Genomic DNA, 24,742 nt, shown 5'->3' on the forward strand with positions numbered 1-24,742 from the left:
TCACCAAGAAAACCATTGGAAACACATTACACCGCAATGGATTAAAATCCTGCAGGGCTCGCAAGGTCCCCCTGCTCAGGAAGGCACATGTGCAGGCCCGTCTGAAGTTTGCCAATGAACACCTGAATGATTCAGAGAGTGACTGGGAGAAGGTGCTGTGGTCTGATGAGACCAAAATAGAGCTCTTTGGCATTAACTCAACTCGCTGTGTTTGGAGGAAGAAAAATGCTGCCTATGACCCCCAAAACACCGTCCCCACCGTCAAGCATGGGGGTGGAAACATTTTGCTTTGGGGGTGCTTTATTCGCATAAACGGGAAAATGGACGGAGCCATGTATCGTGAAATCCTGAGCGACAACCTCCTTCCCTCTGCCAGGAAACTGAAAATGGGTCGTGGATGGGTGTTCCAGCACGACAATGACCCAAAACATACAGCAAAGGCAACAAAGGAGTGGCTCAAGAAGAAGCACATTAAGGTCATGGAGTGGCCTAGTCAGTCTCCGGACCTTAATCCAATCGAAAACCTATGGAGGGAGCTCAAGCTCAGAGTTGCACAGAGACAGCCTCGAAACCTTAGGGATTTAGAGATGATCTGCAAAGAGGAGTGGACCAACATTCCTCCTAAAATGTGCGCAAACTTGGTCATCAATTACAAGAAACGTTTGACCTCTGTGCTTGCAAACAAGGGTTTTTCCACCAAGTATTAAGTCTTTTTTTGTTAGAGGGTTCAAATACTTATTTCACTCAATGAAATGCAAATCAGTTGCTATCTTTTATTTAAAGTTATTTTTTCGATTTTCCTTTTGATGTGCTATCTGCCACTGTTACAATAAACCTACCATTGAAATGATACTGTTCTGAGACTTTTCATTTCTTTGTCATTGGACAAACTTACAAAATCAGTGAGGGGTCAAATAATTATTTCCCCCACTGTATATATATATGTGAGGCATACAAGGTATAATACTGTAGATGCAGTGTTTATAGAAATATGTGGTCAGTTATACATTATAGTCACTGTGTGTGTGAAGTACATGAGGTTGTGGTCACTGTACCTGTCTGAAGTATTATACATGAGTGAGCAATGAGTAAAAACAGGGCATGGAGGGGGGGTAAATGATGAAAAGTGGAGGACCTCCTCTTACCACTCCATTCCAGTCTGTATGGATCAATGCAGAGCTGATTGTGAACTTCAAATACTTGCTGTTAGGGGTTGAAGGACCTGTGATGATGTCATCACAGGTCCTGGCAGATGTACCTTTGAAACCTAGGAACTACACCATTTTTGGTGCAGTTCCTTTGCTAGATTCTGCAGGACCTGTGATGCTGAAGATGATGTCATCACAGGTCCTGGCAGATGCACTGTTCTAACCTGGGAACTACACTTTACACTGTGCAGTTCCCTTACAGGACCTGTGAAGTGCTTGCCTTGCCTCAGCTCTGATTGGTTGGTGGGCGGGGAGGGGAGGGGCTGGCAGAAGCAGCTTCCACTCTAGGATCATATTACGCTCCTCCCGAGTCCCGCCCTCAGGCTCCCTGCTGCCAGCATGAGGTGAGCGTCTCTGCATTGACTGTGTGCTATGTGACGCTGCGCTGTGTACAACAGAGGACTTTTAACCCTCCCGACGGCCTTTTGGCTGGCAGATGGGCCTATTTTATGGTAGGGGCCTGGAGTTGCAGCTCCATCAGCCCCTACGTTAATCCGGCCCTGAACACACTATGAATGTATTGGACACTATGGGGTCATTTATAAAGTTGAAATACGCCTAAATTAGGGCGTATTTCAGGTGCAGATTGCAGTGCATTAGTTAGTTGCGCCGCTGTCTGCAACCTCTCCCCGCTCACACCAGGTCTCAAAAAAAGCGGGCGTGGTGGGGAAGTAGAGGTCAACCATGACTTCAGCGGAACCACCGCCAACTATAGGGGTTTATTAAGACCGGCGTCTAAAACACTAGTCCTTAATATATGTGCCCCTGCATGTTTAGTTGACTAGATTTCAAAAAATCGCTTTCCTGCGAAGTAGTAATTTTTTTTTGTTCATAACCATGTGCTCTGATTTTAGTGTTTGCAAGCTCTGGAATTCCTGCATGCAAACCAGGTTATTCACCGAGACATCAAGAGTGATAACGTGCTTCTAGGCATGGATGGCTCTGTCAAACTAAGTGAGTTTATTTTAGATTCTCATGTACTGTCATTACTTCTTCGTTTTTAGTAATTCTTGAAAGGTAAACTGAAATGAAAGTATTTTTTTAACTATTTGTGCTCATTGGAATTTTTGTTATCCAGACATTATATATTGAGATAAAAGCATAAAAAATACACGAACTTCAGCAGGCTGTGTATAATGTGGTGTATTTGGAAGAGGTAAGTTAGGGAGGAGGTAATACTAAATTGTGGTTGCACAGCGAGTGCAGTTTAGACCGTATACCAGACCATTGTTTTTGAAAAATGTGAATACGTTTCAGCTCACCCGCTATGTTCCACAGCTGTGCGCGGAGGCCCCGGACCAGGGAGTAATGCGAAATAGAAACAAGGAAATTCCAGCAAACAAGCCACGGATAAAATCCAATTCCTTTATTTTTATTGATGATGTTTTCAATCTATGCCGGACTTCTCAAATGTTTTCCACTAGGGCAGAGGTACTCAAGTACTTTTTGTAAAAGTCCATATATTTAGGTCTGCCTCTGGGTGAAGGTCCGAGGCACAAAAACACTTTTTAAGGAGGGACAACAGTGGTGTGTACTGCTGTACGGCTATTTTTATTTTTTATTTTTTTTATTCTGAAAAATAGCAATACCTTTAATCCAACCCAATCCCCTTAGGGCCCCAACACAATAAGAATGTACCCTTAGTGCCACTAATGATGCCCCCTTCGTGCCCCTCAGACAATATGATGCCTTTTAGTGTCCCCCACACAGTATGATGCCCCCATAGTGCCTCCTTGCAGAATTTGATGTCTGTTAGTACCTCCCTTCACAGTATGATGCCCCCTTTAGTGCCTTCTCTCACAATATGATACCCCCTCAGTACCTCCCCTAACAGTATAATGCCCCTTTTTAGTGCCTCCTCTCCCAACATGATGCCTTCCTAGTGTCCCCATTGAGTATGATGCCCCCTTAGTGCCTCCTCACAATATGATGCCCCTTTGGACCCTCCCCTCACAGTATGATGCCTCATTAGTGACTCTCTTCATAATATGATGCCCCCTTAGTGCCTCCTCTCACAATATGATCCTCCTCTGACCCCCAAAGATTGATGCCCCACATTGCCTCTACTTTATATACTCACCTTCCCCACTATCTATTCGCTGCGTCTTCATCAGTGATTCAGTGCCGGCAAGCACAATGCTATGATAATATTATGATATAATCATGCCTGCTGCGCTGAGCCACAGACGGCACAGTGCGGAGCAGATCTTCGTTCTGGTTCAGTGCAGCAGGCATAATGACATCATCACATCGCGCTTGGCGGCACTGAATCACCGGTGGCAGGTGAACAGTAAAGCAGAGAGCCGATGGCTTCTTGCTTCACCAGTTCAACTGTATCTGTTCCCCAAGGGCACTGATACAGTTGAGAGCAGGGGTCTGGACAGCTGGCCACCACAGTCCAGACTCGATCCGCCAGTTGAGTACCCCTGCACTACATCACCAGTCAACTATTGTTTAGCTTACTTTGGCACATGTTCTGTCATCCTAAACCACAGCCGCTCGTCAAGCTAGAAGATCAAAATAGGCGAACTGGGCACAGTGGATAATACTTTTTGCTACATTGGCTTCTCAAATGGGTTAAAAACTGGATTCAAGTTTATGTACCAAGGATGTGGCAAATTATGGTGCATTTTAAGCGTTCAGATTAAGGAGTGTACCAAGTTAGTTTTTCTCTGAAAATAAAAAAATCGACAGATAATTAATTGGTGTCGCCAGATATGGAAATGTAACATTTATCTGGCACAGTGAACAGTCAAAAAAATTTTTTAATTTTTTTTAGCATTCTGCAGCCTAGAGGAAAAAAAAAACTATAATAATCAAAAAAGCAAATGTACTACGAACTGTTAACAACGAAAACAACAAGTAGTCTTGCAAAAGCAAGTCTTTTTTCAGCTCCATAAGCAGAAAAATGAGATTTTTGTGAAACTCGCCTGTAAAATCTCTCTCGCATAGTTCATTGGGGGACACAGGACCATGGGTATAGCTTGCTGCTGCCACTAGGAGGCCACACTAGGCTGAAAAAAGACTTGGCTCCTCCCCTGCAGGCTATACCCCCTCCAGCCTGGAGAGAGCATGTCAGTTTGTGCTCAAGCAGTAGGAGCAGTAGAAAACATGTGCCAAATAAAGGAGAATGCAACAAACACCGGCGGAAGCGAACCCGCTAAACACCCGACCGGCAACCAGACATCCCTATCAACACTAATAAATACTGGGTGGGTGCTGTGTCCCCCAATGAACTACGCGAGAAAGAGATTTTACAGGTGAGTTTCACAAAAATCTCGTTTTCTCGCTGGTTTCATTGGGGGACACAGGGCCTTGGGACGTCCTAAAGCAGTCCACGGGGAGGGGAGGAAAAAGTCCACGCCCATGGAGTAACACCCTCGACAATGCTTAATGCACTACTGCCTGTGAGACCCGGCAGGCCGGAGCAGCACTGGCGATGCCTAGAAAGCACCTGGCAAAAAACTTGGTGAACGCGTGCCAGGAAGACGCAAGGCGCTGCCTTATACAACTGTGAAGCTGATGCAGGGTGAAACATGTATCTCACAAAGAGTTGACCACTGGTCAGATGTCCCAAACTCCACCGGGCAGTGCCTTGTACCGGGAGCGGAATGCCTAAGCAGCCGCCAAAGGATCCACCTGGAACACCCCTTGGAGACCATCGAGCCCTTCCAAGGACCTCCAGGAATGACCAGGTAAAAATCTGCACGGCGGAAAGAGCTAGTCATGGACAAGCAAACCTCTGAGCTCGAATACATCCTGATGGAGAGCACACTCTCTCGAGTGCGAGGGAAAAGGAAAAAGAAGGGAAAACAATGTCCTGTCGACATGGAAGGCAGCGACTACAGTCAGCAAAAAAGAAGGTAATGGGCGGAGCACTGCCTTATGCAAGTACCTGACAAGAAAATAAATGTATGTACAAGAAAAGGCAATCCCAAATTCGTTGGATGGAAAAACCTGCCCCCAGGAATGCCACCTTCCCAGAAATAAAAAGAGGGGAAGATGATTTACAGAGAGAGGTCATGTTCCTCACTGAAGGCCACCAAACGACCCATCGGTCGCCTGGACGAAACCAGGTAGCTGGCCCTAACTCCAGATGCAGAAGCAAAAACCCACGGGATACACCCCTGCTAAAGAGAGACGCTCCACAGAAGCGGTCGATTGGCAGACCGATGCCCCCGAGCCGAAGAGGCTTGCGGGGAGACTGAAAAGCTGGTTGATAACCCACAGAGAAAAAACGTCTGAATCAGACACGGCCCACCGCGGGCCAAGGAACCAATACACGTGAGATAGGTAGAGTAAATCTGGTGCGAGGATCTCCGTCAGTGACCATATATTGACAGCGTGGCCACGCCGCTCTACGAATATTTCAACTAGACCAAGATAAGAGAAATACCCCTGCTGGATAGAGTGTGATGACTACGTCCAACCCCCCCACCGTACCAGGGAACACTGGTCAGATAGGAAAAAAATTATGAGGGAAGTCAAGAGCAGCGCCACGCATGGCTGCTGGTCAGGTAGATAAAGGGGAGAGACAAGCAACCAGCGGTTCGAGGAGGAAGAAATAGAAGGCTCCCAGAACGAAAAGTCCATCAGCGGCGGTAACACATGACAGAAGCCCCTGCTCCGCCTGGCGTGGTGAATCTCCTAGTCTACCCACGGAATGGGCAGAAAAAAGGTATGATCACCATCGGACTGATCTGACAAACATTACTCATGTCTAAAAGAGATAATTGTAGATACAGGTAGCACACCCAGGATCAATAGGAAGAATTCACCTGTAGAAGGAGGGTGTGAAGGCGTCACAGTCCACCAGCCGGGACCGGAAACCTTACCCCGTGCAAATGCAGATGAGGGAAAAGTAGTAACGTAGGAGCCACCAAGGCTTGCAGGGTGGCCATGAACCCGGAGCCAGAGAAGGAAAAAGATGGAAGGAGAGAAGCTCATTCCCCATCTGGGACTGGCACTATACAGAAGAAGCCACGGGATGATAGTGGCGGTGCCATATTCCGCCTAAGAAGGAACCCATACAAGGGGAACCGCAAGACTATGGCTAGCATCATTTTCCAGCTGAGGAGGGGGCCACACGGCAGAGGCCACCGAATGAAGGAGCTGAGGAGGAAGAACCCTAGTATGTCGAGACAATGCAAAGACCCCCTCGTATCATTGTAGTCACAGTATATTCTGTCAATGCTGAGGGAAAGGTCTGAGGACTTGCAGTATAAGTCATGGAACCCTACTGCCCCAGGTAAGTAGAGCTAGCCTAAAACACCCCACCAGACAAGGGCGCCGAACAGGAGCAATCGCCAAGCTAGCAACAGGGAAGAACCCCTACCTGTGCCTTGAGGGGTAGCGGAGCGAAGTTGGAGCCCGGCGTCTGCCAAAGAAAAAGTGGGAGTGGGGGTGAAGAGGGAGCCCGGTACTTGTCCAAAGAGGCAGGGAGGCAGGGAGAGGGTTAACCTACTTACATAGTCCCGTGTACTCACCCCATCTTCCTCCTCTTCTCTTCACCCTCCCTAGTGGACCGGCAGGTCAGCTTTTCCAACAGGGTCACCTCCTCAGCTGCTGGCACCGGAGTGGCAGGAGTCTGGCATGGCGGGAGGGTCTTCTTCTTTGGTGGACCTAGGTGACCCCTTGGCTGGCGGGAAGCAGGGGAGCTAGGCTGCCCTGGTCCTCCTTTTTCTTTTGTGGGGAGGTAAGCGATGGAGTTTCTCACCAGTCTTGCTCCCTGGGATAACAGAGAGGCTGAGCAACTCTGTTTCCCAACCTAAAAGGAAAAATATAAAAAAAATATATATATAAAAAATCAAATAGGAAAGCCATCCTGCATAAAGCAGGGAGGTCTTCCTCTTACGACACTAAGCTAAAAACTGACATGCCTTCTCCAGGCTGGAGGGGGTATAGCCTGCAGGGGAAGAGCTAAGTCTTTTTTTTCAGCCTAGTGTCGCCTCCTAGTGGCAGCAGCAAGCTATACCCACGGTCCTGTGTCCCCCAATGATACCAGCGAGAAAATAAACATTTTGTTGGTCTTGGAATACAGCAACACAAATCAGATTATTTTGTAAATGTTTTTAAGGCTAGATTCACATCACCGGTGCTTTTCCATTTTTCTGCTCCCATATAGGCACAGAAAAATGAAAAAACAAACAAAAAAAACAATCCCATTGTGTATACCATAATTGCCCATTGCATTTCTGTTACTGTTTCTGTGATTCTGCCAGACAAACTACTACTGCATGCATCAGTATTTAATGTATTTTATTTATTTATTTTTTTATTTTTTACATCTACATGTCATTCTGTGCATTATATGTACCACAAAATGAATGATTAGAATATACAGCCTGTCCATAAAATACAAGCCCTCATGCACTTAAGTTAACTGAGAAATAAGTAAGTTACTGCTGGACTACTGCAGCTCAGCGTCCTTCTGGGAGCTTTTTTATTCCTTGGTTTTTATAGACATTTTCCTTGCAAATTTCTAGGAAAACAAAAGTGTCATAATTCATGGTTTATCCTCCTTTTTTTTTTTTTTTTCTTTTTTTTTTATTTGGCTGCAATATTGTTAAAATGGGTGAATCCAATTGCTTATTCCCATCGCAGTCACACTTCAGTATGTATTAAAACAACCTAAAACCTGTTTTTGTTTTTTGTCTCCTATAGCTGACTTTGGTTTCTGTGCTCAGATTACCCCTGAGCAGAGCAAACGTAGCACCATGGTGGGAACACCATACTGGATGGCTCCTGAGGTGGTAACCAGAAAAGCATATGGCCCCAAAGTAGATATATGGTCGCTTGGAATAATGGCTATTGAAATGGTGGAAGGAGAACCACCTTATCTCAATGAGAACCCCCTAAGGGTAAGTACTTTGTTGTGCACCCCAATAATGAAGCAAATGGTCTACTTACATGTAGATCCAGTGGTGGTCTTTCACATGAGATTGCCCTCATCCATCTCTCCTTTTACAAGGATTCCTGTTTACTTGAATGGGGAGATGCAGATTGGCCACTGCTAGACATGCCCACCTTTCTGATGGTGGATTTAAGTTCCTTCCCAACAAGTGACTGCTTGTTCAGTGGGGGGTGAGCACTTACATGCAGCGATCACCTCCACCGTATGGGAACGAGCAGTCACCACTGCAATCGCTCGTCTTCACAGCTGCGTTGTTTCTGGGCAGCAGATCGTGCTGTCTAAACTGCACTGTTGAAACAGTAATTTACTTGACTTCATGCTTCACTATTTCACCTGATCGAGCGTTTCTGGTGATTGGCTGCAACTTTAGCCTGATGACAGATGTCTGCAAAGTGCATATACACCACACACATTAGATCATAGTCTCAGGAGAGCCACTGTTAGCATATCACTAGGCTGTGGCACCAACGTTTGGGGATCTTACTGTTGTGACCTCCACCAAAAGCTAGAAGAAATTGTGCTAGTAAAGGGATTGCCAGTTATTGTCCCTGGCCGACACTTGGCTGTCTAATGAAAGCCTAGCTAGCCCACAGGAGACTGGGTAAGTCACCATGGTCGGACCCCCGGTGATCAGACATTGGCATATTACTAGGGTATGCTACCAGGGAGTATCATATGGCAAGAGGTAGTGCATGTTATTGATGTACTCTCCTCGGGATAGGTCATAAATATCAGATCCGCTGTTTAAAGTGGTCATGGTGCTTGTTTGTTCTGCCTGCACACCGTCTAGTTTGTAATGGCTGTGTAGTAGTGTTGTCCCAAGGGGATGACTGAACAGTTGTAGTTACTTCACTGCTGCTACTTGCTAGACCGCACATAAACAGTGAAGAGGATAGGTTTTTTTTGTTGTTGAAATGCTTTTTTTTAGCTTTAAATATGGTATTGTTGGTGTACCAATGCTTTAAAAAAATATAAAAAAATAAAAAATGTATATGTCATAGTGACATATCAAAGACTTTGATCATAGGGGGGCTCTGAGTGCTGAGACCCCAGTCGATCACATAAACTCGGGTGATGAAGCACAGAGCACTTGTCTCTCCTCTCTGCTGGAAACGGTGAAGACTGGCTTATAGCCTTTCTATTGAGCCCATCTACAGCAGCAAGGCGAGACAGCGCTCTTAAGTCTCAGCACTCAGACCCCCACTGATCAAAACCTTTGATATTTCACTACAACGTATGAAAAGTGTGTTTAAAATTACAGGTAAACGATAAGTCTAACTACAAATGTACAAAAAGGCTTTCTGAAATTTTTGTAGTAATTCATGTCTTGAAGTTAATAATTTTTTAATTTTTATTTATTTATTTGCCATTCTCCCTTTTCAGGCTTTGTATTTGATTGCTACTAATGGCACCCCCGAACTGCAGAACCCTGAAAAACTCTCTCCAATATTCCGAGATTTCCTGAATCGTTCTTTGGAGATGGATGTAGAAAAGAGAGGATCAGCAAGAGATCTCCTACAGGTTAGTAAAAGAGACATTACATCCATACTATGTATAACAATAACTGCTGACATTTACTGTACTGTATTCTTGGTGCAAATTTCACCTCAAAAAAGCTAATATTGATAGTTATGCCAGCTTGAGTAGATAAACGGAACCTATTTATCTGCTTTATATTAAAGGGGTGAGTTAGGCTAGCGCTTGAGATCTGTCAGGAACAGCCTGCCGGATCTCTCTGCATTCCGTCATTGCCAGAAGACTGTAAGTCTCCGTCCTGCCCCGTTAACTATAATATAACTATTTGCGGGGTAGCAGCCGGATCTCCGACAGTCCACATTATAGTTCCCTGCTGGGTGTCAGCTGTAATGTAGCCTTAGATAAGGTGTGGATGATACTTGCCATATTAGTGCCTCCTTTTACCTCTCTTTCCAGTTGTTGGGATTGTTTGCTATAGGAAACAAAATTTTAACTATCCCAGTTGTATGTTAAAGGGATTAGAAAGACATAGCTATTATCCATAAGCAGCCCCACATCTGTCCAGTGTGTGTCCTGGATTGCAGCTAATTTATTTAAAAAAGAGGCATAAAAATATAGTGCCGTAGTAACTGGTAAACTAGGCGTTAAAAATAAAATCATCAAATGCATTAATTCTTTTGTTCTACTTATACTTATTTTTTTATTCTTTTTGCAGCATCCATTCTTGAAACTTGCAAAACCACTGTCCAGCCTGACTCCCCTAATCCTGGCTGCAAAAGAAGCTATGAAAGGCAACCGTTAACATCCAACCAAGACCTTCCTCCAGTATGCCCTTTGCCTTGTTAACCCTCCTAGTCTTTTATAAGTGCCACTCCTCGCCAGCTGAGACGACTATCCACAGCCAGAGAAGACACAGACCAGAGATTCACACTTTCTCCTTGTCCTGGCAGTGAAAGTACTGATAGAGGACGTGGCACCCCCATGCTGTGCATCTTTCTTCCTGAAGAAGGATAAAACTTAGTGGCCTTTTCAAATCCCCATCTTTTTGGGATTTTGACTGCATTAATGGGAATAATTTTATACGTCTGCGCCCTCTGAAGATGCCGCCTGCTCTTGTTTTCTGGCCTTTTCTTGATACTTGAATAACTCTCATGCCAGTGCCAGAGCTGTTCTCTCTTGCTGGCTTCTTTATATTCCATTCGCTCACCCTGTGCCTGCCTTCACCACGGTCTTGTGCTTCGGGGGGCAGGGTGTGTGCCTATGTTCCTTCTATACAGGGGGGCTACCTCTCTGTCACCAGTCAATTTTATTGATGCTCCCTGTTCAGGTTTCTAATATGCAAGGCATATTCTTGGTGGGGAGGTTCATTGAAAACGTCTTAACTAGTTCTTCTAGAATTGTTAGTTCTGCAATAGGGAAAGGGCTGAGGAAGTGCGGACTGTCCTTGCCTGTGCCATGCTATTTCGAGAGAATTCTTCTACAACAGTGGCCTTTTTTTTTCTAATTAATATGGTCGCTTCTATGTAATCTCAAAAGTGCTCTTAAAATTACACCCAAGGAGAAATTCTTCGGAAATTTGATAATTTTCTTAACCTCCTTCTGACACCTCGTAATGTCGCATTAAGGGAAGTTGTGCCAAAGTTACAACCATTTTCTATGCAGGATATTTTGTGTATACTTTTTTTTTTTTTTTTTTTTTTAGGGTTATGTCAAAAATACTGTAAGAGATGACAAAATTAAGTGCCTGATGAGTATTTTCTTCTGTTGAGCTGCAGAATCTCCAGAGCATCGTAAAGAACTTTCTGGAACTACAGCCCGCCACTTAAAGTTGATACTCCCTCCCCCGTCCCCACTTCCCTGTAGTGTTTTCTGATTAGTCCCTGATTTCTCTGTCTCCAGTCATCTGTGGTTGAGGTGGAGCATGTGCCAGAAGTCTAAAATCTTCAAAGAAATTGCATCCATCATATAGTCCTGTTTTTGTTTAGAAGGTTCCACACGTCCGAAACCTGTTTGTGATCCACTGGACTAAAGGGAATTCTTGTATCATGCTATATGGCAGCATTATTTGTTATTCGTGTTCCATGCAGGAAGCTGAACCTGGGTCTTGGACATTTCACTGAAGTATAGCTGACCCTGCCAACATGAACAGTGTCCTCTAATGAAAAAGCAGTAACATTGGGATAACGTGCCTTTACGTTGGCAAGCAGCCTAGTAATTGAACCTCTGATTTTCCACTGATTGTGGTGGTTCTGTGCCCTCTAAACATATCTACTGCTGGTATTTCGTTATTCCACATCAGTGTTGTAGATCTTGTGAAGCTGCTGTGAAGGGATTGATCTATTCTTCTAACTGCAAAGATTTCTGTCACAGTCGTGTTAGTTTGCACTGTCAAAGCCAATACTCTTAGTAGGTGCTACTGTCCACAAAAGTTCTGCAACATCCCAAAAAAACCTTTCCTTAAGACGTGGAAGCCAGTGTGGTATTGGAATTTATCTGTACGCGGGGGCAGTAAGGTTGTTAATTAATTAGTCTATGGTTTTATTGAAGCCGGTATCAAATCCAGAGAGAAGCGTGCTTTCAGGTTGGTAGATGGCCATGCCAATGGTGCAAGTGTTCAGTTGCTTAGCTTGATCGTATTCCTGGTTTTGTGTTGGCCAGATGTTGCTTCAAGACTGGCAGTAGCATTCAGCGAACCCTAGTGTTTGTAACTGGCACATATCTAACATTCTGTAATAAGACATATAAAACCATAGTGCAGACTGTGGACCATGGGCATCAGAAACATGCAGTGCGTTTGTGTCGAGACGGTGTTTAGATGTAGCTCTGTTCTGCTTATGGTTCTCACATTTATCATCATTGGTCGGTTATTAAGTCTTGACATTTCCCCGTAGGAATTATACATGGCTGAACTGTAGATCGAAACGTGCTCGTTCTCTGAAGGGCTCTGTTCTTGGAGCAGTTTGTTGATACGCTTAATACCAGAGTTGGTATTTATGTGGCACCGGCCAAGAGTCTGTGATTACTGCTTAGTATAGAAGTTGCCACATCTGACGAATCATACTGTATCAGAGTTGTGTGAAGATGGCTGTAATAGTTGAACCTTAAATAATGCTTGGAAATGCGTGTACATAGCTAGGATCTAGAGGTTGAATAAGTGACTGTTGTGTCCCTTGTGAGTTTTTGTCGGCGATTGCATTAACAAAAACATAGGGCATTTCTCATGATTTTATTTTCTTCTGCATTGACAATACCTTGGTCCCTTATTAACATTTTTGACTTGAAGGGAGATCTCATTTTCACAATATACACACAGGGTTTCAAAAGGTGTTTCATAAAGCATTATAATATTTGTCTTAGAAGACACGAATGCAGAAAGCCGATCGTCTTCAGGAACCAGCATCTCTGACTGCAAACATACAAGGCACTCGTGCAACTTCTCCTTAACCAAGGAGATTTCTGAAGGTCACTTGGCATTAGGAATGTCTCCTTGGTCACAAGGTTGAAGTTGTTTGAATACTCATCGTGGAACTCCTCAAATGTCTTATGCATGGAAGAGTGTGATCTCCATTCAAACAGAATCCATGATGCTTGTGTCTGTCTGTGTACTCCTAGGTTTCCTCTCCTCCCTGTAGCTTTTGCATGCAGATGTTACATATTTTTGTGGTTCCATTCTCAGCAGTTCCTCCTTTTCCTGTCTTGTTTAATTTATCCCTTCTTTTTATTTAATTAATTTTTACGGCAATAACTACTGAATCATTTTGTGTGCGTCAACTTTGCTTGGAATAAACATTTTGTTTTATTTTAGAAGTATTGGTCTGGCTATTGCTATTACTAGATGAAAATATAGAGTGTGTGTAAATTGTCTACTCGCCGTGCTTCTATGGTTCTTCTACATTATAAGGCTTCCTTAACCAAGTTATGGCGTGCATTTTTAAACAGGAATCTATGTACCCCACTCTGATGTCACTTCCCTTGTAGGAGCCACAAGTCAATGAATGTCTATAGCAGGGATCAGCAACCTTCGGCACTCCAGCTGTTGAAGAGCAGGGCAAGTATGCATACTGGGAGTTGTAGTTTCACAACAGCTGGAGTGCCGGAGGTTGCCTACCCCTGGTCTATAGCATCAAAGCAACAAAAAAGGCCACGCCTAGAGCATGCAGCAATTTTCCAAAAAATTTAATGGACACAAAAAATGAAACGCAAGTGAAGGAGGAAAAAAATGTACCGTATACAATTCTAGAGAATCTCCCCAAGCAAACTACTGGAGCCCAGCCTATCAGTTACCAACTGACCAAAATAGAAAATAAATCAATAATAAATTAGGCTGGCTCACAGTATATTTGCATACACAAAATTTATTACCCCAATAAATGTATTAATAAATATAAAAATATTAAAATCGGTTAGTACATGACCTTATTCCATATTGGCATATACATGTATAGATAAATATAATTCGGCGCTCACGCATATATCTATAAAACTGGAATACTCCAATATATGTGACCTCTTTGCTTTCAGATATTATTGCTTTTCTCCCATATGCAGAGTGTTTCAGCAAATATGTTAAGCTGATACTAGAACAATCGTTACGTCGCCGGAACTGCCTGCCGGATCCGGCAAAACGTATGCCAACTGATGGCATTTGTAAGACCGATCAGTCTTAAAAATGCCTGATCAGTCAGAAAAATGCATTGAAATGCTGTATCTGTCTTTCCGGTGTCATCCGGAAAAACTGATCCGGCATTTATTTATTTTCCCCGTTTTTTTTTTCGGTCTGCACACGCGCAGACCGGAAGGATGGATCCGGGATTCCTGTATTTTGAATGCCGGATCAGGCACTAATTCATTCCTTTGGAAAAAAAACGCCGGATCCAGCATTCAGGCAATTGTGCAGTTTTTTTGGGCCGGATATAAAACCACAGCATGCTACGGTTTTATCTTTTGCCTGATCAGTCAAAAAGACTGAACTGAAGACATCCTGATGCATCCTGATGGGAATGCTCTCTATTCAGAATGCATGGGGATAAAACTGATCAGTTCTTTTCCGGTATTGAGCCCTTAGGACGGAGCTCAGTGCCGGAAAAGGAAAACGCAAGTGTGAAAGTACCCTAAGAAGTCCAACCCAAAGACCTAACCAACGGGTATTCATCCAAATACTCTATACTGTAAGTACCAATAAGGATCAAAATGAAAGGGTAGAGAGATACAAAAGATGGGCTGAAAAGACCAGATATCCAAATCCCCCAGGATTAATGAGCATGAGCAACATGTATAGTCGACAAGATGGCAGTGCTGCAGTATTTCGGGCTGGCAATTTATTAAAGGAACTGTATGGAATCTGACTATGGTTTAATAAGCTTTGGCACAATGCACAACTTAACCATTGTAGTGCTGATAATCCTGCACATTGGGAGCTTTTGAGTGTCTTCTGTTATGGAACTAGGAGCAGACTGGCCATAGATCCCGCTGGGAAACTTTAGGGGGCTGCTTGAGCCCTCCTCCCGGCAGCCAGCCAGGTAAGCAATGATCTGGCGCTCTCCTACTGGGGCACATGGAGTAGGAGGACAGAACATGGCAGCTGGTCCTGGCCACCACAGAGTGGCAGTTTTTGGGGACTTATGAGTGATGCGCTGTGACATTTGGATCTGTTGGGGTTGTATAATGTGCTGCAATATGATACTGTTGTCCCTGTCTACTTATGTTGGTCCCACCTTCTGTCAATTTGGACCCAACTACGAAATGCTTCCACTTTTAGTTGTGTTTTTTTTTTTTTTTTTTTTCCAGGGCCACTTTAAGTTCCCATTCTGCCACTGGATGCACTCCTAAATTTTGGAAAAAACAAACAAAAAACAAACTTGCAATAATGCTTTGTGACAGGGCCTTAGGCTAATTTAAAATAAGTCTGGAACATTGACTTATAGCATAGCTGCCTTACATCTGGTGGCATTAGAGGCAGAGCTTGTTAAGACCTCATTTGCATCTTTCTTCCCAGAATTCCAGAGGAGAATGTATGGCCTATAAGTCTCTTCATGCCAACTAAGGCGCTCTCTCCCCAAGGGGAGAGAGGATTTGGGGAGTACTGACTTAGGCCTCTCACCCAGTTAAGCCTGTACTCTCTGCTCTGCACTTGAGCAGTAATCGCCCCGAACCAGCAGTCTGCAGATGAGGTGCTGGCTTATTTAATATCAGAGTCATGTCTCAATGCCTATTTAACCTGTTAGGGACATATGACGTACCGGTACGGCATGATGTCCCGGTACTTAACCACCTCCGGACCGCTGTACGCAGATTCGCGTTCCGGAGGTGGCAGCGCTGCGCACAATCACGCATATACGCGTCATCTCGCGAGACGCGAGATTTCGCTCAAAGCCGGCCCGCGCATGCGCATCGCGGGCCGGCAAAATTCAAAGAAGAAGTTCGTCACCAGCCTGCCAGCAACGATCATTGGCTGGCAGGCTGGCGATTTTCAAAAAATCCAATCAAAAGTCATATAACAGATCATATTAGTAAATATGATCTGTTATATGGCTTCTCTGCTCCTCTGCTGGTCCTTTTCGTCGGTTGGATCCAGCACAGGAGCAGACTTCACTGTGAGTACACCAAACACTTCACTGTAGCCCCTGATCACCCCCCTGCACCCCAATTAACCCTTTGATCACCCCTTTGATCGCCCCTGTCAATCACTAGTGAAAGGAAAAAAAGTGATCAGTGTAAACTGTCACTTTTTTTTTTTCACTGGTATTGGCTGTTAGGTTTTAGGGATAGTTTAGGCCCCTTGGTTAGGTAGTTAGCGTCAGTTAGCGCCCACCCCACCGCACCGCAGTCACTTTTATTCGCTGAATAGCGTATCGCTAATCAGCATTTGTACTTTTAAAGGTATCTGTAAGTGATCAAAACTGATCACGGTCAGATCTATAATAGTATTAGTGTCACTTTAGTTCGCCCTCCACCCAAAACGCAGTGTTTGCCCGATCAGGCCTGATCGGTCGCCCACACGTGCGTTCACCCACGCCCGCCCCACCGCAGTGACAAAAAATATATATTTTTTGATCACTGCACATTCATTTTACACGCACTGCGGCGATAAAAAAAAAATCAGTTTTGATATTTTTTTATCAACCTCAGCGGCCTCCGGTACTTCGCTAGCCTCCCCTTTGTAAGACAGGCTTGCTTTTTTTCTTGGGTAGTCTCAGGGAATACCCCTAAATTTAGTAGTCCAAAATGTCAAACAGGGGGTATTCTTCTGAAGAGGCCTACAGGATTCTGACCCAGTCGGATGAGGAATGGGAACCCTCATCTGATGAATCTAGCGGGTCAGAATATGAACCTGTGGAAAGCAGTGGCTCTCTGACCCAAAGTTCGGACGAGGAGGTGGAGGTCCCTGGCAGCACCAGGCGTACCCGGCCCCGTGTCGCTAGACCACAGGTTATGCAGGATCCGCTTCAAGAGCAGCAGAGTGGGGCTGTCGCTGCCGGATCACGTGGTGAGGCATACACCAGCAGCGCAGCCCTCCCTGGACCTAGTACCAGCACTGCCGTACAACATGGTGACGTGGCGAGCACCAGAAGGGCAGTTGAAGCTGGTACGGTGGCACGTGCACTAGTTACCCCGTCGCAGCCACCGCACAGACAGGCCCGTAGAGCCCCTAGAATCCCTGAGGTGCTGGCAAACCCTGATTGGCAGTCACCAACTTCAGCCGCACCTGTAGTTCCCCCTTTCACCGCCCAGTCTGGAGTTCAGGTTGAGACGGCTCAAATCGGTTCGGCCCTGGGATTTTTTGAGCTGTTCTTGACTGCGGAGCTCTTGGACTTAGTCGTGGCAGAGACCAACCAGTATGCCACACAATTTATATCCGCCAACCCGGGAAGCTTTTATGCCCAGCCTTTCCGGTGGAAACCAGTCCAAGTTTCCGAACTTAAAATTTTTTTGGGCCTTCTCCTCAACATGGGCCTGACAAAAAAGCATGAATTGCGGTCATATTGGTCAACGCACCCGATTCATCACATGCCCATGTTCTCTGCTGCTATGTCCAGGGCACGATTTGAGGCCATCCTCCGTTTCCTGCATTTTAGCGACAACACCACCTCCCGTCCCAGAGGCCACCCAGCTTTTGACCGGCTCCACAAAATTCGGCCCCTCATAGACCATTTCAACCAGAAATTTGCAGATTTGTATACCCCCGAGCAAAACATCTGCGTAGACGAGTCCCTAATACATTTTACCGGGCGCCTTGGCTTCAAACAGTACATCCCAAGCAAGCGTGCCCGGTATGGGGTCAAATTGTATAAGCTCTGTGAAAGGGCCACAGGCTATACCCACAAATTTCGGATCTATGAGGGAAAAGATCAGACCCTGGAGCCGGTCGGTTGCCCTGACTACCTGGGGAGCAGTGGGAAGACAGTCTGGGACTTGGTGTCACCCTTATTCGGCAAGGGGTACCATCTTTATGTGGACAATTTTTACACAAGTGTGGCCCTCTTTAGCCATTTGTTTCTAGAACGGATTTGCGCCTGTGGCACCGCGCGAACTAGTCGCGTGGGCTTCCCCCAACGGCTTGTAACCACCCGTCTTGGAAGGGGGGAGAGGGCTGCCTTGTGTAACGAAGAACTGCTCGCGGTGAAATGGAGAGACAAGCGTGACGTTTGCATGCTCTCCTCCATTCACGCAGACACGACAATCCAAATTGAGCGAGCAACCCGTGTCATTGAAAAGCCCCTCTGTGTCCACGACTATAATGCGCTCATGGGAGGGGTGGACTTCAATGACCAGATGTTGTCTCCGTATTTAGTTTCCCGCAGAACCAGACGCTGGTATAAGAAGGTGTCTGTATATTTAATTCAATTGGCGCTGTACAATAGTTTTGTTCTCTACAGTAAGGCTGGGAGAACACGATCTTTCCTCAAATTCCAGGAAGAGATCATCGAGAACCTCCTTTACCCAGGAGGTTCCGTGGCCCCATCCACCAGTGTAGTTAGCCGTCTACACGAGCGACATTTCCCCAGTGTCGTTCCTGGTACCTCAACCCAACCGTCACCCCGAAAAAGATGTCGTGTCTGTAGCAGGAGTGGAATAAGGTGTGACACCCGCTATTTCTGTCCTGACCACCCTGCCCTATGCTTTGGTGAGTGTTTCCGGAAGTACCACACACAGGTACACCTAGCATAGGGATTGCATCTCACAGGACAGGCACACAGGGCTATTAGGGCCCTTTTACTCTCAGCTGCTGCAAACCTCTCCTTTCACCTGGGATAAAGTGCATAACGTACTTCGCCACATCTTTGGGCGATTTGCGCTTTGCACATTGTCCCATGGGGAAGGAGAGGTTTGTTCTATAAAGGTAAAAAAAACTAAACAAAAAAAAATTACCGGTAAGTAAAAAAGTTAAAAAAAAGTTAATATGTTCTGTTCTAAAGTTAATAAAGTTATTGCTTTGCGGCCTGGTTTTTTCTTTTTTTTTTTTTTACCTTCCAGGTGGACCAACCGATCGACCAGCTGCAGCACTGATGTGCATTCGGACAGAAGCATTGCGCTGCTGTCAGATTACACGCAAGTCGGTGTATGCGGCGCTGCAAGACGAGATTTCTCCTCTGCAGTAAAAGATATGTTTGCCGAGGCATATGAGCTGAGGAGGTGGCGGTGTTCATATACTTTGGCAAACACTTTGTATATATAAAAAAAAAAATCCCGGCAATGATTTATTCATCCACATCGATTGATGTGAATGGAGAAATCTGGTTTGCCAGGGCATACGAGCTGAAGTGGGTATGGATGTTGGGCGGAGCTCCTATGTCCTGGCAGACGCCTTTCCCCTCCTTTTTCTTTTTTTGGCAGAGATTTTTTCATCCACATTGATCGATGCGAATGAAGAAATCTGTGCCGTTCATTTTTTTCTTTCAGCCCAGAGGCTGAACGGAAAAAAAAAATCTCATTACCCGTATGCTCAATATAAGGAGAATAGCAGAAACTCCTAATGCTGGGCATACATGTAATGATTGCGGAGACCCTCAAATGCCAGGGCAGTACAAACACCCCACAAATAACACCATTTTGGAAAGAAGACACCCCAAGGTATTCGCTGAGGGGCATATTGAGTCCATGAAAGATTGAAATTTTTGTCCCAAGTTAGCGGAAAGGGAGACTTTGTGAGAACAAAATCAAAAAAATCAATTTCTGCTAACTTGTGCCAAAATTTTTTTTTTTCAATGAACCCGTCATGCCCCTCATTGAATACCTTGGGGTGTCTTCTTTCCAAAATGGGGTCACATGTGGGGTATTTATACTGCCCTGGCATTTTAGGGGCCCCAAAGCGTGAGAAGAAGTCTGGTATCCAAATGTCTAAAAAGGCCCTCCTAAAAGGAATTTGGGCCCCTTTGCCCACCTAGGCTGCAAAAAAGTCACACATCTGGTATCTCTGTATTCAGGAGAAGTTGAGGAATGTGTTTTGGGGTGTCTTTTTACTTATACCCATGCTGGGTGAGATAAATATCTTGGTCAAATGCCAACTTTGTATAAAAAAATGGGAAAAGTTGTCTTTTGCCAAGATATTTCTCTCACCCAGCATGGGTATATGTAAAATGACACCACAAAACACATTCCCCACCTTCTCCTGAGTACGGAGATACCAGATGTGTGACACTTTTTTGCAGCCTAGGTGGGCAAAGGGGCCCACATTCCAAAGAGCACCTTTCGGATTTCACAGGTCATTTACCTACTTACCACACATTAGGGCCCCTGGAAAATGCCAGGGCAGTATAACTACCCCACAAGTGACCCCATTTTGGAAAGAAGACACCCCAAGGTATTCCGTGAGGGGCATGGCGAGTTCCTAGAATTTTTTATTTTTTGTCACAAGTTAGTGGAAAATGATGATTTTTTTTTTTTTTTTTTTTCATACAAAGTCTCATATTCCACTAACTTGTGACAAAAAATAAAAACTTCCATGTACTCACTATGCCCATCAGTGAATACCTTGGGGTCTCTTCTTTCCAAAATGGGGTCACTTGTGGGGTAGTTATACTGCCCTGGCATTCTAGGGGCCCAAATGTGTGGTAAGGAGTTTGAAATCAAATTCTGTAAAAAATGACCTGTGAAATCCGAAAGGTGCTCTTTGGAATATGGGCCCCTTTGCCCACCTAGGCTGCAAAAAAGTGTCACACATCTGGTATCTTGGCAAAAGAGAAATATCTTGGCAAAAGACAACTTTTCCCATTTTTTTTTTTTATACAAAGTTGGCATTTGACCAAGATATTTATCTCACCCAGCATGGGTATATGTAAAAAGACACCCCAAAACACATTCCTCAACTTCTCCTGAATACAGAGATACCAGATGTGTGACACTTTTTTGCAGCCTAGGTGGGCAAAGGGGCCCATATTCCAAAGAACACCTTTCGGATTTCACAGGTCATTTTTTACTGAATTTGATTTCAAACTCCTTACCACACATTTGGGCCCCTAGAATGCCAGGGCAGTATAACTACCCCACAAGTGACCCCATTTTGGAAAGAAGAGACCCCAAGGTATTCGCTGATGGGCATAGTGAGTTCATGGAAGTTTTTATTTTTTGTCACAAGTTAATGGAATATTAGACTTTGTATGAAAAAAAAAAAAAAATAAATCATCATTTTCCACTAACTTGTGACAAAAAATAAAAATTCTATGAACTCACTATGCCCATCAGCGAATACCTTAGGGTGTGTACTTTCCGAAATGGGGTCATTTGTGGGGTGTTTGTACTGTCTGGGCATTGTAGAACCTCAGGAAACATGACAGGTGCTCAGAAAGTCAGAGCTGCTTCAAAAAGCGGAAATTCACATTTTTGTACCATAGTTTGTAAATGCTATAACTTTTACCCAAACCATTTTTTTTTTTACCCAAACATTTTTTTTTTTATCAAAGACATGTAGAACAATAAACACACACACACACACACACACACACACACCCCCCCCTATGGCCCGCCGGACGTTCTCGGCCGAGGAGGCATACGCCCTGCTTGCCTCAGAGTTCGAGAGCCCCAGTGAGGACGAGGATGACCCCACTTTCCTGTTGTCATCTGCGTCCTCCTTATCATCTAGCGATGATAGGCGCCCAGGTGGCGGAGATGATGCCAGGCGGATCAAGGGGACCCTGTGGCCCACGCTAGTACGAGCAGTTCTGGGGCTCGTACTAGTTTTCCGGCCCACCCGATCAGTCAACCGGAGTCCCCTGCCGGTGAACTTGTCTGGTGTACCCCAGAGAATTTTGAGCCCGCGATTCCTGATTTTGTAGGCCAACCAGGAATCCAGATTTCCACTGTGGGCTTCACTGAATATGACTACTTTAGTCTTTTTTTTTTTTCAGTGACCACTTTGTAAATCTGATGGTGGAGCAAACTAACCTGTACACCCACCAGTTTGTTGCTCAACACCCGGGCTCCCGGCTAGGGCCGGTGGCTGGACTCTGGTCAGTGCAGCCGAGATGAGGACATTTTGGGGCCTCGTGCTGCACATGGGCCTAGTCAAAAAAACCTAGTGTCAGGCAGTACTGGAGTGGGGACGTCCTCTACCAGACCCCACTCTACAGTATGGCCCTGACACGTACCATCCGGAAATGCCTGCATTATGCAGATAATGCAGCATGTCCGTCCCCCCCCAAGGTGATCCTGCCTATGACCGCCTGTACAAAATCAGGCCGGTCATCGATCACTTTGGGGCCAAATTTGTGGAGGCCTATGTACCTGGAAGGGAGGTCGCGGTTGACGACTCTCTCATTGCCTTTAAGGGGAGACTCATTTTCCGCCAGTGTGTTCCCCGTAAGCGGGCGAGGTATGGTGTGAAGATGTACAAACTTTGTGAGAGTACCTCAGGGTACACTTACAAGTTTCATGTGTACGAGGGGCGGGATTCCCGTATTCAACCCCCAGAATGTCCCCTCACTCTGGGTGTTAGCGGGAAACTTGTGTGGGACCTTATGCACCCACTGCTAGATAAGGGTTACCACCTGTAAGTGGATAACTTTTTTTTTTGTACTAGTATCGCCTTGTTCCAGTCCCTCGCCGCAGAATCCACGTCCGCTTGTGGGACCGTGTGGAAAAATCAGCGCGGCCTGCCTACCTACCCCCTCCAGGTACCTGTCCCCAGGGGTGAGACCTGTGCCCTCACCAGTGGAAACCTGTTGCTGGTCAGATATAAGGACAAGAGGGATGTCCTTGTACTGTACACAATTCACGGTAATGGCATCACCCCTGTCCGAGGTACTGCGGCAACGGTCGACTACAATCGGTATATGGGAGGAGTTGATCTCTCTGATTAAGTCATCAAGCCATATAACGCCATGCGCAAAACCTGGGCATGGTACAAAACAGTTGCTGTCTACTTTGTGCAGGTTGCGTTGTATAACTCGTTGTCCTAGAGTGCTGGCAACACAGGGAAATTCCTCCAGTTCTTTGAGGCAGTCCTCAAGGCCCTGATCTTTTCTGACCGGGAAAGAGCAGGCGGGAGTACCTCGGGAACTGGAGGCGCCCGGATTATCCCTGGCCAACACTTTCCAGTGTGGTCCCCCATACGGGAAAGAAGGGACGGACCCTAAAAAGGTGCAGTGTGTCTCACAGGAGGGGGATACAAAAGCACACCACTACTCCGTGTGACACGTGCCCCGATCATCCGGGCCTCTGCATTATTGGTTGCTTCAGGGAGTACCACACTTCCATGGAGTACTACATTAATAATCCGCTTCCCCAATTTAGCCACCGACAATCGAATAAAAACTATGGTTCTCAGACTTGAGACACTATAAAAAAAATAAAAAAATTATATTTTGTAAAACTAAAATAAATAAAAAAAGTAGACATATTAGGTATCGCCGCGTCCGTAAGAATCTCCTCTATAAAAATACCCCATGACCTAACCCCCCAGATTAACACTGTCAAATAAAAAAACGGTGCAAAAAAAGTTGTTTTTTGGTCACCTTACATAACAAAAATTGTAATAGCAAGCGATCAAAAAGTAATATAGCCCCCAAAATAGTGGCTATAAAACCGTCCCCTCATCCCGCAAAAACCTAAGATAATCGGCTAAAAAAAAAAAAAAAATGACTCTTAGGTCGGGTCCGGCGTGTACTCCACTTGCCGGAATTACACGCCGGATCCGGAAAAACGCAAGTGTACTGAAAGCATTTGAAGACGGAGCCGTCTTCAAATTGTGTTCAGTGTTACTATGGCAGCCAGGACGCTATTAAAGTCCTGGTTGCCATAGTAGTAGTGGGGAGCGGTATACTTACAGTCCGTGCGGCTCCCGGGGCGCTCCAGAATGACATCAAGTCAACGGGGACGGATCCATTTTCTCTGCCACAATAGAAAACGGATCCGTCCCCCATTGACTTTCAGTGGAGTTCATGGCGGATCCGTCTTGGCAATGTTAAAGATAACACATCGGGATCCGTTCATAACTGATGCAGATGGTTATATTATCAGTAACAGAAGCATTTCTGCTGAACCCTGCCGGATCCAGTAAAAACACTAGTGTGAAAGTAGCCTTAGATATACTGCTCATTTTCAGCTGGATGTGCATCAATGGTAATGGTCACATTTTAATTACTGTCTTTTTTCAGAAACTATAAAACTTTGTCAGCACTGTCTATTAGTAACAATCCAGAGATGAGCCTGACAACCAATGTGGCTTTAACTTCCTGTTGTCACTTTGGCAAAAAATGGTCACCACTGCCGTATAGAATAATGTCAATATTTCTGAAAGTAAAACTTACTTTTGGTTCTGTCAGTTTTTTGGTAACATGGCAGACACCATTATAGTTCCTAGAGTGTAAATGAACAGAAAAACGGCAATACCAGCACAGATGTGAACCATGCATAACTTCTGACAATTTTAGCTTTTTTGTGCAAGTACAAAAACTTACAGTTTGTGAACATATTGACCCCTTTATAGGGCCTTATAGCTGAGAGAATAGTAGATAACTGTAATGCTGTTTTTACTTGGGTTAGAAAGCTGTATGATGTGGTGTGTCGCACACCTGCCCTGGTTCCCACATGCATCCTTGACATAGCTGGTAGCAGATTGGGCCACGTTTACCAGCACTAAAACACTTGTATAAGTGCAGAACTACTTCTCCCTAAGTTTCCTTTTTCACCGTCATCCCTTCCTACCACC

At 45.1% G+C, this 24,742-nt stretch overlaps 1 protein-coding gene across 3 annotated transcripts in view; it reads left to right on the forward strand.

Annotated features, from left to right (window-relative positions):
• PAK2 (p21 (RAC1) activated kinase 2) overlaps positions 1-12,631 on the forward strand; it is a 75,845-nt gene extending 63,214 nt beyond the window's left edge. For all 3 annotated transcript variants that reach the window (XM_040427760.1, XM_040427762.1, XM_040427761.1), the window contains exons 12-15: positions 2,063-2,162; positions 7,872-8,068; positions 9,505-9,642; positions 10,313-12,631. In XM_040427760.1, coding sequence (XP_040283694.1) covers positions 2,063-2,162; positions 7,872-8,068; positions 9,505-9,642; positions 10,313-10,399 — 522 coding nt within the window. In that variant the 3' untranslated portion in view covers positions 10,400-12,631. The remainder of the gene's footprint in view (positions 1-2,062; positions 2,163-7,871; positions 8,069-9,504; positions 9,643-10,312) is intronic.
• The last annotated feature ends 12,111 nt before the right edge of the window (positions 12,632-24,742 follow it).

Source organism: Bufo bufo, chromosome 4 (assembly GCF_905171765.1).
Source record: "Bufo bufo chromosome 4, aBufBuf1.1, whole genome shotgun sequence".
Taxonomy (NCBI): domain Eukaryota; kingdom Metazoa; phylum Chordata; class Amphibia; order Anura; family Bufonidae; genus Bufo; species Bufo bufo.